This window comes from Haliaeetus albicilla, chromosome 27 (genome assembly GCF_947461875.1).
Source record: "Haliaeetus albicilla chromosome 27, bHalAlb1.1, whole genome shotgun sequence".
NCBI lineage: Eukaryota > Metazoa > Chordata > Aves > Accipitriformes > Accipitridae > Haliaeetus > Haliaeetus albicilla.
In genome coordinates this window covers 21,227,843-21,247,255 of record NC_091509.1, presented here as the reverse complement: position 1 = coordinate 21,247,255, position 19,413 = coordinate 21,227,843, and the positions used below count along the sequence as shown (strand labels likewise).

Genomic DNA, 19,413 nt, shown 5'->3' with positions numbered 1-19,413 from the left:
TGCTTGTCTCCTGGAGAAATTTTGTACTTTTACAGTGGTGTAGTAGACCCAAAGATCTTAGATCTACAGCATCTGGGTTGTCCCATTACCTAATTGGGACAAGGTGAAGTAGTGAATTTTACTTGCTCCCATCTCCAGCTGCCTTCTGTAACTACCAACAGGCCACAGATTGCATCACCTGAAAACAAGTATCTGCTTGTTTCTTCTCTCATAGATCTAGCTGTTGCTTCCCTCTAGGGAGAAGCAGTATTAAGTGTTATATTCTGATGTTTCTGTGAGTGGGTTTCAGATTATAACCTAAATATTGGAGATCCATGGACTGCTCCTATGGATTCTGTGAAAGGTGATTAGGAAAAGAAAGTTCAAAGGTACCATTCAGGGGATCCTCTGACTGATTCTTGTCCATATGAATGGGTCTGCAGATCTAATGAAACTGTTTAAATTGAAACTACTAGTCCCATTTTTTTGGTTGTCTCATCTTAAGACTAGTTTTTCATAAACAGCAAGTCTGTATTTAACCAGCCCTTATGGATTTATCTTTAATGAATAGCCATTGTGTCTGCATGCAGAGAGATACCAGATTACAGATGTATTGTAAAAAATTCAGTGGTTCATAGCTTAATGCATGTATCCAGATTTGTCAGCTGACATGACCATGGCTGATATGATGAAAAAACGTTATTCTTTCTCTAACAGCCTTAACATAAGCATTTCCTGAGTAGTTGTATTTAACCAAACCCTCTGATAGAAACTACTACATTAATTTTCTAATGGAAAGAAAATTCTGCATTATTATATCTAGCATTTTTGCATGCTGTTTGGTTGACTTGGTGAGAAGCAGGGTGAATTAATACCTTTACACTTTGTTTGGAGAAAGATCTATGGGAGAATTTAATTGTGCTTTCTTGGAATTCATATTCCCTTAATCAGAGACCTTGATCTTGAGAACGACAGCCTCAGTAAGGGCTAAAAAGGGAGGCGGGGGGGGAGAATTGCAGAGGATTCTGAAATCCACTTTGCTGTGTTTGTAATTCTGTCTTTGTCTTGGACCATTTCCACCCCTTCCCCTCCACCCTGAAAATATAAGCATCCTGTAGTGGCAGGTAATTTGGGTTCTTTTGCCAGGAGTAATCTAAGAACAGTTTCTGTTGAGTACTATTCTGACATTTGTGAAATCACTGAGGAAACTTCCACCGACTTTTACATTGTCAAAATTTCACTCCTTATTACAGTGGTGTGCTAGGGAACTGACCTTTGTTAATTTTTCCCCGAGGCTTTAGTAGTGCAGGACATTCATACTCCTGCAGCCTTGTTCTTTTATTTAGCCATGTCAGTAAAGACACTCATCATTACTATGAACAAGATGCTTGCCAGCTTTCAAACTTCACCTTTTTCTGTAGTCCTGTTTTGGCTTACTTCATGTACATGGTGTCACGCTGCCGTTGCTCAAAAGGCCAAAATGCATTCATTCAGAATTGGAAAGGGGGGACGTGGGGGGCGTGGAGGGGTGGAGTATGGGAATTTGTCTTAGACTGTCAGGCCTGGAAATTTTCTGACCAAATAGTTGATCTTTGGATTACAACACGGTATAAAGAACACTGTAATGAATGCTGTCTGTAGCAGGCCTGTTCTCATCTGTGTATTTGTTTTCTTTCAGATCTAAAAGTGTGACCAGTTCCAGCAGCAGTAGCAGTGCCAGTTCGGCTAGTGATTCCTCATCTGACAGCGAAGATTCTTCTACCTCTTCTTCTGATGATGATAGTGACAGTGATGAGAGTTCCTCTAGTTCCTCATCTTCTCCATCCTCGAGTAGTACTTCCTCTTCTTCAGAGTTTGAATCGGATTCTAGTTCCTCCAGCAGTAGCAGCAGCAGCACAGACAGTAGTTCTGATGATGAGCCGCCAAAGAAAAAGAAGAAGAAATAGTGTGGTACAGTCTAGAACTGTTTAGTGAATGATAACGCTCTTCAGAGATGTTTTGAGCCCGTGGTTGCCAAGCAGTTTAACTGGTCAACATTTCTACTGCTAAAACTTTCTAAATGTTTTGCATAGTTGTTCATGAGACATGAAAGGTATTAAATGGCACGTGAGACTTACTGAAAGAGTATTTTTGTGGTTTATCCTTTTATGGAAAATTTTACTTTTTTAGTTCAGAAATCTATCATCAGATTTGTTTATATGAGCTAAGGTCCAGTAACCTGGATGTTTACATGCTGGAAAGCAAAAGCTTTTTATTGCGGATCATGCTGTGCATCATATGCTACTCACTCTGTTTATGACAGCTTCACTTACATTTAGAAAATCCTCTAAACTATTAGAAGCAAAAGTTTTACACTGCTGGCTGTAGAGCACTGTCATTGTTGAAACTGAATGCACAATGTTGCACACAGAGGGCCTTCCATCTCACTGTTAACAAATGTATTATATGCTGCTGAGCTTTTTTTCTGATGGCTTTTCCTGATGTTTCCAGGTCGAGTCTTCACTGCAACATAAAACTTTAAATAGTGTTCATTTGTCAACGATCAATATACTACTTGTGCTGTACAGAGGCTTTAGTCTTTTCGATTCGCCTGTTTCCTTAGCTCATGTATTTGTAGCATTTTCTGAGACACAGAAATGTCTCTTGCAGCAGTGTCTGTGTAAGAAAGAGGAGCAGTGCACAGGGGAAGAATTATGACTGATGCTGCTTAGGAGTTTCATCTTTGTGCCTTTTTTTGTAAATTAAATGTATCCTAGTGAGAGAAGGGCTCGAGTGGATGTTTTTCAGAACTCCATTAGCTTTCCATACAGAACATGGTCAGTAAAACCAGACAAATAGTAGTAACAAACAAAAATGGGCGCTATTTTCAAGGACATGGGAAAAAGGCTATTTTCACTGGATGTTCAGTAAGAAAAGGAGTCGCCTTTAAATCAAGGTCCTAAAGGAGAGTGTTTACCTTTTGATATTTTTGCAAAAAATTGTTGTGTAATGCAAGATTACCAATCCATGTTGTTGGGCACATGATGACTGGCATTATAGTCTGCAGTATAATCAGTCCATTATTTTTATGTAATAGTGTGTACGTGTCTGTGAAAATCTGGCATGGGAGAAGCAGCAAGTTAGTGCAAAAAAAAAAAACCCCAAAAAACAACAAAGGCAAAATCCAAATGTACTGCAGAACAAATATTGCTGGTTGCAAATTGAACATTATTTGTGCTTTTGGTGGATTGAAGCAGTTGGCATTAGCATTTTAATTTTTGATGCGGTCTCCTGAATTTCATATTGTTGGAGTGCCCTTTTTGAGGGAGGGAGCAGCACATGTGGAAGAATTCTTAAATATCTTGGTTTAGGTAAAATATAGTAACTAAACTATTTTTTATATTTTTATGGAAAAAGTAGTGTGTAGAATTACTTTTGAATAAACTGTGCTTATTTAAATGTTTGAAAATATGTATGTTGTATGTTTTAGTCTGTAAGCATTACTGTGTTTTACAGAACACTCTGCAGACTGTAAATAAAATTACCAGAAAATTGTTTAAGTCGTCTTGAGTGAATGTACCATTTAATGGGAAAAGTTAACAAATTATTAAACAGTAGTTGCTAAGTTCGTGCTTACTGCAAATCCAAGTGTAAGTGATACAGTAGTTAAGCATGTGCGTGGAAGCCCTTTGGAATATAGGACTTTCTATAGCGCAGGGTTTCAGGCCATCTCAACAGTTCCAGCAAGCCGTGAGTGATGATTGAAGCAGGCGTGGTGGTAAGGTTGCTGTCAGTGACCTCTTCGTTGCAGGGTGATGGCTGCAGGAGGGGTGTGGAGCCCATCTGGGTGGAGATCCCGTGCTACGAAGAGTATATAGGGTTTAGTTCGGTTGGCGATGAGCTCAGCGGCAGCAGCAGCGTGGATATGAAGGAGGACTGTGATGAGGAACAGGCGGTTGTTCAGAAGGGAGAGGATGGGGATCAAGGCTCATCTACCTTTGCCATCCTGTTGAGAGCATCTTGTATGTTCATTTCTTTAATGCCGCTGGCGTTTGTGTGTAGATGGTTTTGTCAGAAGTGCAGTGCTTCATGGAAGCATGTTACTTCTCCCCATTAAGTTGTCTCTGCCAAGAAAAGAGAAGTTTAGTTCTTAGTAGTTGTCTAACAAAGCTAGTCAACTTCAGGGGCTTGGTCTCTTGGTACATCTGTTTGTTTGGCGTGTACAGGCAGACAGATTGGGTCCATTCACAAAGACAAAAGGGCATGCTTGTGTTAGGTTCTGTCAGCAGGCGCTAGGATAAGGTAACATAATTAGATGATACTAAGGAAACCTTAATTTAATTTCTGGTCCGCTGTTGGCTTATGAGTGGAGAACACATGAAAGGAGATTCAAAGAGATGGCTTACGGCTTTCATTGGATGTCTGGTGTTGCCAAATGTTGATTAAGTCCGAGACTAACCGTAAGTCCCTCTGTACTCAGATTTAAAAAAAAAAGTTTAATTTAAAATACAATATTTTTGGTTTTTTTAATTGCCCTTTCTGTTTAATTTCTCTCTACATATTCTTATTTTACAGAGTAAAACCCACCAGCCCATCAAGAGCCTTACCAGTTCATCTTTCACTAGATCACATCCTGATTTCTTACTGGATGCTTCGATTCAAATTTTTTTCAACGGGAAAGGTATTTCTTTAATTACTGCCTGCCAAAGCTCTAGGTCAAGTACAAAAGATTTTTTTTTTTAAACCTGCTAAGTAGAAATTGTTATATTTACTAAGCAGTTACATGAGACCTGTGTAGCTCTGAACAGCCTCAGTTTTAATCCTTCCAATTACAAGTAAAGCTGCCATTGCTAATTGAAGGGAAGCAATTGATGCAGTCTAGTAGAAAAATAGCCTCGGGAAAAGGCATCACATTTCAAGGAAAAACCCGAACTGATGGGAGAGCAGAAGAAGGGAGAGACAACCTGATCTTCTAGTCCAGGTCTTTATTAATCAAACATCTGTCAGTCAGAAACAGGTTTTTGGGTGCCCTCAATGAAACTGCATTATACAGTCTCTTGTGGATTGATGGATTTATTTTTTTTTTTAGGGAGGAGTCCTTAATAAATAAGACTTTTGCTATCAAATGGATTTGATTTATAAAGAAACGATTCAACATACCTTATCCCCATGGGTTTAATGTGCTTTATGAGTTTAATGTGCTTTATGAAGTTACATTTATCCAAGCTCTGCTTTTAACCAGACAGTGAGACATCAGTGGTGTCTGAGGTAGATCTTTGCAGCCTAATTTTGTTAATTGAGATGTGTAAGAGAAGGCAGGGGGGATAATACAAAACATAATACCAGAATTTAAGTTTGACTTTTGAGATTTGGTATATCAAAAATGTCACTGGCAGAATTTTAGAAACATCATTGAAACCTGATAGGAACAGGGTATTTTTATTATTTCCTGTTCCTTTCTGTTATTTGCAGTACAGTGTTCCTTTCTCAAAGGAGCTGCCTGTGCCTTCCCTGCCTGTATAAAGGAGGGAAGTTATACGTGCATTTAATTTTCTGGTAGTTTGGGCTTCCACCCCAATTTGACCGTGTTTTGTTGTTGGTTATATTTCAGTGCCAGAACAATCTGAAGATTTAACTGCCAGTTAAAATAGTGCTGAACTGTTTGGCTCTAGACTTAAAACTATTATTGTCTCTTTTTATGGCATTTTTGTATGAAGGGTCTCTGCAATCATAGTAGTGCAGATTTTTTTTTTTTTTTTTAAAGACTTAGATTCTGGAGTTTGTTACACTTGCGCAAAACAAAAAAGGGGGGTTGGTTTTGTGGGGGTTTTTTGGTTGGTTGTTTTTTTTTTTCACCATTGTGCTGTACTTGACTTGCGGATTTCAAACAAAAATAAAATATTACTTTTAAAAATATGAACCCAAAGTAGAACTATGTTCCAGTATGTTTCATAATCGGTGTATGTGGAAGAAGTAGGTTTTGTTTCAAAACATTTATATAGTATAGTTGTAGGTTTTTCAGAAACAGCCTATTTTGGAAGTGATTTTTCAAAGCTGATTTTGGAAGTTTTGGTAGCATCGCTGGTGTAACGGAACTGTCCGCCTGGGATCTCTGGTGAGGCGACTTGCGTTTTCCCTGGGTCAGTCGGGAGTTCTGAACGCTGTGCTCTGCTCGGCTGTTTTAGGTTGAAAACCAGCACCACGACGGTCCGCCGAGACGAAAACCTGAATTGTAAACCAAAGCAGTTAAGTTGCAGAAAAGAGCAAGGGCGGTTCTAGGAGCCGTGAGGCGGTTTTAGGAGCTGTGAGGTGAGGCAAGGGCTGGCTTGGGAGGGCCAGGGAGGGCTCTGGGGGTGTTCTGGGGAGCAGGGGAAAGACGTCTGAAGCAATTATGCAGAAAAACTGAATTCTGGTGCCGCGGGCCCGAGCGGGCAGTGCCCAGGCCGGAGTGTCCCTGCTCGGACCCGTCCGTAGGCCGCTGACGGCTTCGTGCCCTGTCGTGCGTCAGTTCATCCTCACGTCCCGCGTCAGCCCTCGAAATGTAGCAGAAATGTCGACTTGACGAAAAAAAAAAAAGAAAAAAGGGAGGTTTGTCTTGCCGGAGTGCAATATTTACATTTAAATACGCAATCGCTTGCGAAGGAGAGCTCTTTTCAACGGACTTTAACCGCCCCTGAGATCGCGGGGGGGGGGGAGGTAGTTCCTCTGGCCCCGCCCACGCCGCCAGGGGGCGGAGCGTGCGGGAGCCCTCCCCGCGCCCTGCCACGTGACGCCCGCCACGAACTGGGAGGGGGGGGCGGGCCCGCGGTCACCGCCTCCCCGCTCGGCGGGGTCACGTGCTCGCGGAGTCCCCCGTTCTCCCCCCCCGCCCGCCCGCCCGCCCTTCCCCGTCGGCGGGTCACGTGAGCGGCGGCGGGGCTGCGGCGGCGCGGGGGCTGCCGGGTAGCGAGAGTGCCCGGCTGCGGGAGGAGCCGCGGCCCGGCAGGACGGGCGGAGGGAGGCCGGGAGGGAGGCCGGAGACGGGCGAGGGGGCCGAGGGTCTAGCCCAAGGCCGACGTCGCCGGCCCTCCCCGACCTCGCCTCGCCGCCAGCCCGGCCCCGTCCCGCGATGGAGCGGCGGGACCCCTGGGGAGCCGCCGTCGCCTCCCGCCCGTGAGCCCCCCCCCCCCAACCTCCCCCGGGCCTCGTTTCCCCCCCCCCGCCCCGCCGGGGGCTGGGCTTGCTCCTGCGCTCCCCGGGCGGTCGGTGGCTCGGCGGCGGTGACGCCCCCGCTCCCTCGGGCCTCTTCGTGTCCTCCCCGCCCGGCGGGCCGGTGGCGGCAGCCAGGAAATGGTCCGGGCCTAGCGGAGCGGCGAACGGAGGTGAGACGCGGCCGGGGGTGGAGACGCGCGCCGGAGCGGGCGGGGGGGGGGGGTCCGCCGGGACCGGCTTCCCCCCCCCCCCCCCCCGGTCCCCGCCGGCGGGGAAGGGGCAGGATCCCGGTAGCGGCCGCCGTCGGACCCGGCTCTGCTTCCCCCCCCCCCCCATCAGCCCCCCGGCTCACTTCTCGGGGGGCTTTCCCGTGCCCGGAGCCGTCCCTACCCCGGCCGCGGCCCGGGTCTCCGTTGCCAGCTTTACCTGCGCGGGCCCCGTCCCGTCCCCGGGTCCGTGCGTGTCCGTGTGTCCGTCCTTCCCCCCCCCCCCGCGGGGCTGTGGTCCCGGACGGTTGGGATGGCCCCGTTCCACGGCGCATCTCTCCCCGTTTCAAAACCGCGAGACCGCCCTGTTTCCCCGCACACGGACACGGGCGAGTGACACACCGAGAGGAGTTACCCACCCGGCGGGAGCGGCGGTGGGTGTCTGGGCCGGGCACCGCTCCCCCGCCGCGTCCCTCACCCCGGAGAGCAAAACCGGGGTGACCCCCGTGGGGAAGAGGCGTCCGGGACGGTTCCCGGTGCTAATGGGGCCGATGCGTTCCCCTCTCTTAGCTGATGGGTTTAATCCTTTTCCAGTAATTGACGTCAGGGCTTTGTTCCTTCCCCTTTGCTCTGTGCGTTTGAGGCCCTGAGCCGCTCCGGGGATGGAGCTGGCAGGGCTGGGTGCTGCTGGGTGCTGCGGTGGTCGTAGGAAATGGCTTCGGGTAGGTGCTGCGGAAGGTCGGGAGAAGGGAGAGTCTCGGGGTTACTGACACGCAGTCGCATCCTCCTTGTGAGCGACTAGGTGGTTGTTACGTAAAAGCATCATCCCTGATGAGGGTTGCGTTGTACTTCGTAATCAGAAGGGCGATCGCTTAACGTTTCTTGAGCTTGGGCTGAGAAGTGCTTTTTTTCTTTCTTTTTTTTTTTCTTTTTTTTTCCCGATGAACAAAACGAAGCAAGAAAGCGTCGAGACCTGTAATACAGATATTAATGCTTTCAGTTGCTGTGTCTTTCATTCACTTCTTGAAATGGGAAAGTGGTTAACTTTGGTTTGGGGGAAAACTGAGAGTGCTTACGCCCGTATCTCAAATACAGCCCAAAAAGATGATGTTCTAAATGAAGAGAGAGCTGTGCTTTGCAGGTGTGGGCCCCTCTATTTCACAAGCCCGTTTCCTCGGCTTATTACGGTCTTGTTTGAACATTTACTTACGAAGACTCTTGACGGTTTTAAATGTTCACATGTTTCCACTGATGTCAGTCAGACCTCCCACTTGCCTCTGTGTGAGCTGAACAAGGCACTTACTCAGCATCAGTAGTGTTTGAAATTAACTTGTTCTGCCCAAGTCTGTGCTTTTATTTGTCACCTTCTTGCCAGCTCCCTTCTAGTTACTGAACTTCTCCTCATGGGTGTATTTCTCGTTCCTTACATTTCTTTAAAACTTCTGAATACTCCTCTGAAGTCACTGGAATGGAGCGCTTTGCAGCCCAGGGGCGTTATTGCGAAATAGGGTCTAGTCAAGCGCTTTGGAGGAGTGGTTGTAGGCACGATTTGTCATTTCGTTATCTCCTGTAATGAGAGAAACATTATTAAACTCACAGCGCTACTGTTGTGTCGTCTGCCTCAGCAAGGTGTGACATAGACAGCCTTAGTCACATAGGTACTGTATATAGGTGTTATACTGGAGTTTGACGATGGCTCGTAATGGTAATCGTGCAGTTCTTGTTGGTCAATAACAAGAAAAAAAATTTTACCCTTTGTTGTTATTAATATCTTGGCTTTATTAATGTATGAATATTGATTTTTATGACTTCCTAACTGCTGCACGATGTATTTGCAGCTTTGAGCCAGAGCAAGCTCTCCCCTGTTGAACAGTTTTAACAATCATGAAAGAAAACAGTAAACTTCAACTCTAGTCTCAAAAATGATTTCTGGTCCTTAATATTTTCTTTAAACATCTCTGCACTTCTCATTTTATGACTTTTCTCCTATGTCTCAAACACTGAGAGAACGAGACTGAGCCCCTGTGCAAGAGGCTAGGTTTTGTGCAAGAAGGCACACAGCAACCAAAAAAAAAAAAAAGTAGTTCATATTTGTGTGTTTTGCATTCTTCCCAGTTATAATGATCTGAACATGATAAAGCATGATGAAACTTCAGTGAAATATTACCTGGATTTCTAGGTTGTCTTTTTAATAAGCCGGAATATACAAATGCTTTGCGTGATTATGACCCAACTATTTAACGAGAAGATGCCACATATTTTTATCTGTAAATGCCATATACTTTGCGTTGTTCAGGTTTTGTAGGTAAATAGTTGCAGCAGAAACCTGCCCTGACTTTACAGTTAGTAGATAATAAGTTGGCACATACACATTAGTTCCTTCTTTCTTTTCTAGCTCACAGCTGCTGGCAAGGATGTTCTGCTGCACTTTTTTCCACTGTGGTTGCTCCTGGATGTCGGATGTGACTAAAGACATACAGGACTTGTGCGTTACTGACTGACAGAGCAGTTCACAGCATGTTTTGAAGCACTCTGACCAAGTGATGGCGAAACTGCTGTCCCCCCACCTGTATTTTCAGTGCTTGTGAGAGTTGCCATAACAGCTCATATTTGCTTCTGATGCCTCTCTTCCTTTCCTTCCTGCTCATCCTCTTGCTTTCTGAGTTTTTTTAATTGTTACTACTCTTACTCTTTGCTCTAGATCAACAGAAATCTACGATGTTGAGGGTAGAAATATTAACCACTGATAGCTGTGTCTGAGGCTGAATCTTGAGAGTTGAGATATGAAATGAGCACCGGTCCTATAGGCAGATTTTGCCTTTGCTGCGCATATGGAAAGAGTATGAGCATCCTTCAAGAGGCCGCCTCTACCAGCAGCAATGCGTACATAGAGCTGGGAGGAAAGTTAGTCGCACAGTGTCGTATTTGGGGTCTACCTGTCAGAGGATGTAAGAATAGTCTTGAGATTTTAGTGACTCTGAGGTTTCTTTTCTGCCGCAGTAATTGTTCTCGGCTGCATAATTTCAGATTGTTACTCACATGTGGTTTGTTCTACAGGCATATTTCCTTTCTCTCATTACTATAGTCTCACAGTTACCTTCAACAGAGGCTAAGAAATAACTGAACTCGAGTTCACCTGCCTTCCTTGTCATTCAATTTTAATGTCTGTCTTGGAGTTTGTATCAAGAAAGAAGGGACGGTGATGTCATCTTCACTAAGCAGTGAGAAAAGAACGCCTCAAATTGTGGGGAGATGGAGGGGCCATAGGATGAAGAGGGACTGTCTGGAAATGAGTCAGGAAACTTTAACAGATTACATTTGGATAGAGGAGACTTAGATGTATGTAAAATATATTGCTAGCAGTTTTAAAATAAGAAAATAAGAAATCGGGTTCATAGAACTGTAAAACTTGCCTGGCAATTATTTTTCTCTTGCAGGATTTTTCCTTCTCTGCAGTTACTAATGACTAACAAGATGCTTTCCAGCTTGTGAAATGATAGGGGTTCTGTCACTGCTTAGGAAATAAAACTGCACAGGCTCATGCTCCTTCCTGTCATAAAGCTTTTCTCCTAAGTTTAGTCAGCCTGAATTTTTGAAGTAGTACTGTTCTCTTGCTGTATATTTTTCTCCTGTGGGAATCTGGTTTTATTCTCCTTTTGGATACTTGAACTAGATGTACATATTCCTGTTGAATTGAGATTTCCCATTTCGAATAATTGTATTGGTACCCTCTGAAATGAAAATCTGATGTTGCCTATGACTTTTGTAAAGGTGCCTAGCACAGCACATAGCTGCAGCGTAGCACGGCTTGCTTCCTTGTCTGGTTCTGTGCCAGCTTCGTACGTGCCGTCCAAAATTCCATTTTCCCTGTAGCTGTGATATTGTTTGCCTCATGCGCTCGTGTCTAATTTGGTGTCTGCCATCTCCCCAGGCTCTGTAATTCTTACTACCTTCCAAGTTTTTTTCTCCAACTTTGTGTGTCAAATCTGTCTTCTCCGTAACGTAGTGAACTTATTTTCTCCCCAAGTGCATTAGCTTGTAGTTCTTCAAGTTGTCATGTCTCTGTCTCTTGTTCTTTCTTGATTCGTTAATTCTCACTGATGAATTAAAACCCGGTTTATTAACTGGCAGTAGCACCAAGTACCAACAGGAAAAAAAGAAAAAAAAAAATCTCCTTGTGCTCGGTACTGTACAAACATTGAATAAGAGAAGTTCTTTCCCTGAAGTCTTGAACTAATTTTCTTCTGTTAACAGCTCATTAAGAGAAGTTTTCCTGCACTTCTTTCTATTGAGCTATGGTACCCAGTCCCAAGAATACGTCACTGGACAGCTCATAGCCCCCTTTTATTGATCTCTCTTTTTTTACGTTCATCTTAGTTTTTATTCATGTCATAACATTTATTGATAATTTACTTGAGTGTGTTGCTTTCCATGTTTTATAATTAAACAAATACAGAGTGTACTTTTAGTAATACTGTAATCCTGTAGTGATCACATTTTTCAGGAGAGACTGTTTTATCATTCCAAATCTCTCCCTGTGGATAGATGTACTCCTCTGCAGCCTCACGGCAGTTTCTTGTTATATATTCCCATTGCTACATTGGGGGTGTGAAGACTAGATGTAGTAGACAACAGGCCAGAATAATGGTGTGGTTCTCTTCAATGTTAGCACTGTGATTATTTTCCTGCAAAGGATTGATGTTTCTTCCCCCATTATCTGCAGTTTCTAAGATTAGCGTTAAGATCCTTGTCTTTTGGACTGGACTTGAAACTTCCCTTAGTTTTTAAGTTTAGTGGCTTATTTGTGGAGGGGGAGAAGCAAACCCTGGAAATGTGTGTGCCCCTCCTGAAGCTCTCAGGGGTGACTGCTGGGCTTGGGAAAAGGGTCTGAGAATGTGTTGAACCAAAGTGGATCCCTAAACTTAGTGCTTTTAAAATTCTGTAACTTTTACTGTATACAGTTTTAAAACGAGAAGGCACCTAGGTTTTGATATGCTGTAACTTTGTAATCTCCTGGAAACAGAGCTGAGCGCTTGGTGTCTCACTATAGTTGCATCAGACATCATTTTATTTACATATATTTTCCAATTTTAAGGAAAGAATATTAGTATGTTTAATTTTTAGAACCAAACATTGGGAAAATAATGTTTCTAACCAGTGACCAGTTAAAAAGGACTCTTCAGACAGGAAAAATTGTTTAAACTTGTCCTTAGCTCAGATCCTAAGATTTCGTCAGGGTAAATTACTCCATATTAGATACTTTCCTCAACAGTTTTGCTTCCTGCTGAAATTTCACACCACTGCACAGTCTCTCTTTCCTACTTTCTCACTGAAGTGTACCAGGTACATGTGAATCTTTACTTCAAGAGTTGAATGGTGATCTGCGATCAGGCAGCGATGGGAGAAATGGAAGTGTGTTTCAAATACAGAAACCAAATAAATATGAGGAGAACAGAGCAGGTGCTTTGTTGCTCTTCTGGCTGCGTATAGCGTGTAGATACTGAGGTAGTAGGCATCTACCCATAGATAGACACGCACTCATAGATAAATGTGCAACCACCCTGAAGCCATATAAGGCAATGTTAGTGTAACTGGTCCTCCAGCATCAGAAAATCTGGAAACAAGCTGTGATAGCTTTATTTACCCTAGCAGGCAGTTACATTCAGTGCGTTTTCCCCTCTTGCGCTTTAGGGCTGTGTAGAGCAGTCAGAAACGTAAACGCACTTTCCTTAGTGTGGTCCTGTTGCAAGTGTCTGTTTTTAAATGAATATTTAATATTTATATTGGTTGTCTGCAATATTGTTATATAAATTATGCTTCAAAATACTAAAAGTGTATGTCACCATCTATGCTAACGTTACTATAAAAGCTCAATTTAGCTGATGATAATTGTACACCTTTGTGCATTCGCATGTTTTTTTTTTTTGTTTCTGCATTTAATTTAATTTCCAAAAGACGTTAAAGAGATTTCAGTGATGGAAGTGCTTAAATGGTTTTAATCAGGCTTTGATGTGCACAAATCATTAAAGTGAGTAGGATGAGGAGATAAGAGTCCACAATTCTCTTTGTATAGTTTGGCTGCAGAGCAACTAATGGAGTATTTTCCTATAGGGGAGGGTAAAAGCAAACCAAAAAAGCCACATCAAAATGGGAATTTAGTTTTTGTGTGATGTTACGTATTTTGTGGGCAGAGGAGTAACCAGTATTTCTGGAAAAAAAAAATCAGAAATCTGCCAATTTCATTTTCTAACGTTTCATTACTATTAGCATAAGCATTTCCTTATTTAAAGATAATTTAAAAATTGCTTGGTGAAAGTCCAAATCTGAAAAATTGAGCCATTAAGATGAAGATTTCAGAAAAACTGAATATAGAGAAACGGGTTAAAGGACTTAATGGAGGAACACATTGTAAATTTAATTTAGTGAGTTGTACTGTATTTTTGCTTAAATAAGACTAGTAACGTAATGGAAATTGCTGTGATTGAAAAGTGCTTGATTTTACAATAATTTCTTAATACTATTTTGTTCTTTTAACTGCAAGTGCCGTGAAGTGTAACGATGGGCCAAGGTGAGGTAAAATGGACTGTTATTTCTCCTATATCATGACTTTTTTTGATGTGCTGGGTGGTCCTGTATGGAAAAGAGCTTACTGATAATTTTGTGTGTTTGAAGTAGGTTTTTGTATATTTGGGTGGGTAGGGGGCTGCTGGTGGTAGGCTTTTCTGTTTGTTTGTTTGGGATTTACCATTAAACCTTCCAGTTTGAGTGTGGTTTGTACGTCAGTGACCTGTGCTGGTATGTAGCTACTGCAATTCACGCTGGCTGTAGGTGGAAGGCAGTATGGCCACTGTACCTGCTTGATATATTGTTTTAAATTGACTGGTGAAGTTTGGGAACTATTTAATTTTGTCCTCGTGATGCTGATAGAATAAATTAGCATCATGTTAAACCGATCTGACACGGTGAAAACTATGGTGTAGATAGCCTTTAAAAGATAAAGGGTGAAAAGGTTTTTTTCCTGGAGCAATGATTACTTCTGCTGAAATACCTGCACCAATTATATTTAACGAGGAAAAAATATGTTTGTACTGTGACACATTCTTAGCCAATAATTACCAGAAATATGTTTTACTAGGAGAGAGTTTTAACAAGTAGTCTTCAGCTTAAATTTGTTAATCACTAATAAACTCCTAAAAACCGACTTTTTTTTGCCTCTGGTTTTTTTCTCCAGTTTTCTCTTTTTTAAGAAAAAAATTACATTTTTTTTATGGCCACATGAAGCATGATCCATGCTGAATTGACATTTAAAGATGTTTTCACAGTGCCCTCTTCATGCACCTAATTGGCCCGAAGAGCTTGTGTTGATTTTTTGTTTGTTTGTTTGGGGGTTTTTGGGGGGTAAGTCCAATTGCCGTTCGCTCTGCTGATGCAGAGGAGCAGTGCAGTGTGCGTGGGGGTGGGGGCATGGGCAGGGAGAGGGGAGCACCAGCGTGGCACTCCTGCTTGCTCTTCACGGCACACGCCAGCATGTATTTAGTCAGAGGAATGTTAAAGTACGTTCAGTCATGATTTACTGACAGGCTCAAAAACTAAAGATGGTAAAAAATGGGTGTGGTTTAATCTTTGTTTCTATTGAAGAGGAATACAAGATTTGGATCTCATTGGCTGGTATAATGGGGTGATTTCTTGCTAGCGGGAGTGTACTTTGTATTTATAGAATTTATTTTAATCCATTATACAACTTAGTATTTTTTTAATTATTATGTGTAAGTAAATAGTGAATCATACCTTAAAAAAATTAATCTTAGCTTGTCCTTAGTAGAATTCAGTTAGTTCAACCAAAAACAAGGAGTTGCCATCCGTGCCAGGTGCCTAAGAAAGGCAACAAAACTGCTTAATTGAAGCTAGTTTGTCCACTACATCCCTGGAAGCTTTAGCATTGAGAAGCATTTCTTGCCATGTAATTCCTGTAGCACTTGAAAGCAGTTTTATCTGTTAACAGAGACATTATCAGATTTAAGCTTTGTAACAAACTGATGCCCTGGAAGTGTCTGTATAAACTGAACTGGTCTATTGCATTAAGTGTTTTGAAATTCAACTGAATTTTGACAAGACTTTTGCAAGGTTGCTGGTGTTTTTCTTTAAATTCATGTGACAGAAAGCTTAACTCCCTTCTCTAGTGGCAAGGTTCACCGAGTCTTGCTGACTTTAAATTATATATGTAATGATTCTATGTTTTGCACTTTCATGTCTGTCAAGTCTTTTAGTTTACAGTTAAAAATACGTTAGGAACAGCAGTTCAAAACCAGCTTGCACAACGCCTTTACTAGTTTATCAAATGCAGAAGTTAAGTTTTTGGTCTGGGTTGACCAAAAACTGTTTACGTATCTTCCGCGGAAGATACTTCGTAATGAGTATTATTCATAATTATCATATCTCTGGTGCAACTGCGCAGCCCTCGGATGGGAGCGGGTTGCACGCGAGTGGTGCTGGTGCTCTGCGGGGACGACCGCGAAGGCACCGTTTGATTCCCGGCTGTCCTGCCTGGGACACAGGGACCCTGGGAACAGGGAGCAGCGCAAGTTCTCTCCGGGATGTCTCTTTTTGATGCTTAAATCTGATAGACCTGTGAACAGCATGACTTTTGTTTTAAGGCCACATCCAGAAAAGTGAGAAAAAGCTGTAAGAACTTTGAGGGGAAAAAAACCCCCAACTTAACGTCATTAGGGGAAAAAAGGTAACGTCACTTTATTAAAAGGGTTCGTATAGCTAAATTAATGTTTATCAACTGTTTCCTGAAGCAATTGATACTATACTAAATGTCTTGGTACTCAGTGGCTGCTGAAATTTTAATGTTCTTCTCAGTCTGCTTATGGGGATTATAAAATACAGGTGGCATTTAATAAGTAGGATGAAAGGTTAAAACTTCCCAACTTTTTTAACTAGTGTTTGTTTGGAAGCACTGCACATCAAAGCTGTGGCTTTCCTGCTGAATTTCAGCTTACCTCTGTAGATAGTTCTGGTCCCTTCCTCTCGCTTGAAATTTTTTTTTGCTTTGTCTGCAAATCTTAAATACTCCTCTTCTCTAGTGGGTTTTCCAAAGTTTAACTAATATGCACTCTCATCATCTTAGTGTACTTAAATTGAAAAAGGAGGTTTTAAGTTATCAGAAAGTATCCCAGGTCTCAGAGCTGTAATGTCATTCATGTATTGATAGCAGTTTTTAGACAGGTGGCAAATGGTAATGAATTTGATGAACATTTTGCATACAAGTTAGGGTTGAAAACTGGGAATTGGAGTTAAAGTTCTTATTCTCTCTTTTCTGGTGTGCAAAATTGTGTATTTTAAGAAGTCTATGAACCCTTCCAGTTCTCAAAATACAAAGCAATCCTGGAAATACCGTAACTGCTAATGGGGACTGTTGGTGCTATGTGAGTTCAAGCTGTCACTTTTGAAAAGATACTTCCATGCTGACATGCATGAACTCGGTTGGCTTTTTGATGCTTCCCCTCCACCCCCTTAGGTTGTTCTGGTAACAGTGTGGAAACATTCGCTTTGTTATGCTACTCAGTCGTTCTGTAGCATACCTCGAGAGTTTTCCCATGTTTCTGAAGAGAGTTAAATTATAAAATGGTGAAGTTTCTTAACACCGGCTACTCTGCTCACCCGCTCTCCAGCATCCTCTTGGTCTTGTTTCATCAGTCATAACCACGCTGCTCATCAGCTGTTGCAGACAAAGTCCACCTATGACGCTGTGATGCAAAAAACATAGGCAGTAATTTAATGAGACTTTGGTGGATTTGGGGGGGGGGGGGTGTTTGTTAGATTTTGTTGTTGTTGTTTTGTTTTAAACAGGTTGCTTATTCTTGCTCTCTAATGCTGATATGACTCTTTTGGGGACCATGGAGCGTTTGAACTTAACTGTGTTCAAAAATAACCCTGCTCCCAAAATACCTATTTTGAACCTGCACAGATTTCCCTAATTCAGCTTAACCAGCTCCAATAAATGGCTGTGTCAGCACAACGAGGAGAGTGGTGCGGGCAGGAGCACGACACGGGGTGGGAACTGCTTTGGGCGTCTGCCCTGGACCAGGGACTAGGAACCACACCCGTACTGTGCTCTCAAATTTTAAAAATTACCTTTTGCTTTAAGTACCAAGTAGACCTGGGTGCATAATGTATTAATAGCTCCAAAATATTCTATTACTGCTGCTTGTGTTGTGAAGATGCATTGAATAAAAGGTGTGTTTAGCAAATAAGCTGTGCTTGAAAGAGCAAGGGGAAGAGGCAGAGATGCTATCAGTATTTATACAGCACTGTCATGTGGAAGAGGCCTTACTACTGTGAGCAGTTACAGAAGACCTAAGTGGTTTATACAGTGCCAGAATTTATTATCTCAGACCTTGATGTTCATTTTAGTATGTTATGCAGTAGAATGTGTGAACCTTGGTTACAATAGGAATTCCAAGATAAATGTCTTGTGAGACAGTGCAAGCAGATGATCTTTCAGTAAGGCTGGAGGAAATGGCAGTTAAACCTGGGTAGTGTATGTCATAAACTTTTTCTCTCCTTGCTTTTTCTGTAGTTCTGTTAAGATGGGAGAAGTATGTGAACCTTGAAATGAATGTGATTTTTCCCTTATGCCTTTTCACTCTTAGTTTAGATGGCACCTCATTAAACAGTTGTCTACTGTTTCAAATCTTATACAGAGCATATTTATCAGAGAATTTCTGTGATGTGAATCCTTTCTTAATTCTACTGCCGTAGAGTTCATAACACTCAAATGTAATGATATCTTTTATGAAAGTAAATTAATGTGAGGAAGTCAGAACTATAATAGCCAGATTAATGTTGGATGTCTGAATAACTATTGCTTAATAAAATTTAAACACCAATTGTCTTGGCTTCAAAGTTGAAACAGAAGAACATGTAGGCACAGGAATTTGGTTATTAAGTTTCTGCCCAATTAAACTGCAGAATATTGTTGGGAAACAGTATTAGAATATGTTTTGGTTAGCCTGTGTGGACATGAAAAGATTGCATGTAAAAAATTTTGTGTTCGTGATGCTCCATCTTTGCACTGTGCAAATTATAGAATCTACCAGCGATGGAGAATTGAAAGGATGAGGAGAATGTCATTGAGTGCGAGACTGAATTGGGCTGAAGTTTGTCGAGTTGAGATTTGCATGAGAAACAAAATTGTGTTCCCGGTGGATGGCAAAGCTCTGCTGAGTTCAGTCTGCTCTGTAGTACTTTTGGTTTTCTTATTTTCTGAACTGTGGGATGTCAGGACTTGAGCTTCAGATGATGTTAAAAAGAATGTCATTGCCTTGGTTAAGAAAGCCCATATCACTGAAAGTAGTTTTGGTATTGCAAGATGAAGCAAATAGAAATGCAAAAAACTTGGGAAGGTGTCGCAGATGAGTGTTTCAAAGAATTTGATCAGCGGTTTATGTCTAAAAAATTATATGTGCGCAATCAATCCTTTATATCACTTAGGATTACGAAGTTTAGCATGCTGATTGATCACTTACCTTCCATCCAGGCATCTGGTGTTAGTTCGCTCCGAAGTTCGAGCCCTCGGGTTTCCCGAAACAGACTTTCAGGCATCGAATCTCATAAAAATAAATAATTTAATAGAGCGGTACAGCAGCAGAGTCGGCTCTAGTTGGATGTCTCCGAGGAGGGACCAACCCGAACAAAGAAATCCCTGGGCAATTAAACCTCTACAGACTAATCACCCGCCCCTCACGCGCTCTTCACAAGCCTTCCACGCGCCCTTTGGTCCAATAGTGATCCCGGCCTGGGATCCTCCGACTCCTTATTGGACTCCCGCACCGTCTCCAGACAGGCCGTTCGTTATCTTGTCGAGTTGCAGCTGCTGTTGACGATGGTGGCCTTGAAGCCTCCTTATCTCCCGATTTACGCTGGCGCTGGAGGCCCCTGTTTTGACTAAGCGGGTACACGTTCAGTAAATCTAAGTGAAAGTTTACAGCTTGCGGCCTAAGGCTTCGGCAAATCGAGCTACTCGCAGCGAGTCAGTAAAGCTAAGCAAACA

At 42.5% G+C, this 19,413-nt stretch overlaps 2 protein-coding genes and 1 long non-coding RNA gene across 4 annotated transcripts in view; 2 read left to right on the top strand and 1 right to left on the bottom strand.

Annotated features, from left to right (window-relative positions):
* Positions 1–3,518, top strand: part of ZCCHC10 (zinc finger CCHC-type containing 10) — a 12,668-nt gene extending 9,150 nt beyond the window's left edge. Inside the window, exon 4 of the mRNA XM_069772832.1 lies at positions 1,658–3,518. Within this exon, the coding sequence (XP_069628933.1) occupies positions 1,658–1,925 (268 nt within the window). The 3' untranslated portion in view covers positions 1,926–3,518. The remainder of the gene's footprint in view (positions 1–1,657) is intronic.
* On the bottom strand, positions 3,517–19,413 carry LOC104319426 (uncharacterized). Of its 2 annotated transcripts, XR_011322465.1 has the most exons (6): positions 18,890–19,413; positions 17,022–17,107; positions 8,566–8,922; positions 7,775–8,328; positions 3,955–6,515; positions 3,517–3,819 (listed from the first exon to the last, which is right to left on the bottom strand). It is a non-coding gene; the product is annotated as an uncharacterized lncRNA (long non-coding RNA). The 2 variants fall into 2 exon arrangements; XR_011322466.1 differs by having other exon boundaries at positions 3,955–6,183; positions 7,775–8,922.
* The window catches only part of AFF4 (ALF transcription elongation factor 4), a 55,950-nt gene continuing 43,470 nt past the window's right edge, over positions 6,934–19,413 (top strand). Inside the window, exon 1 of the mRNA XM_069772829.1 lies at positions 6,934–7,319. The gene's annotated coding sequence lies outside the window, so the exon portion shown is untranslated. The remainder of the gene's footprint in view (positions 7,320–19,413) is intronic.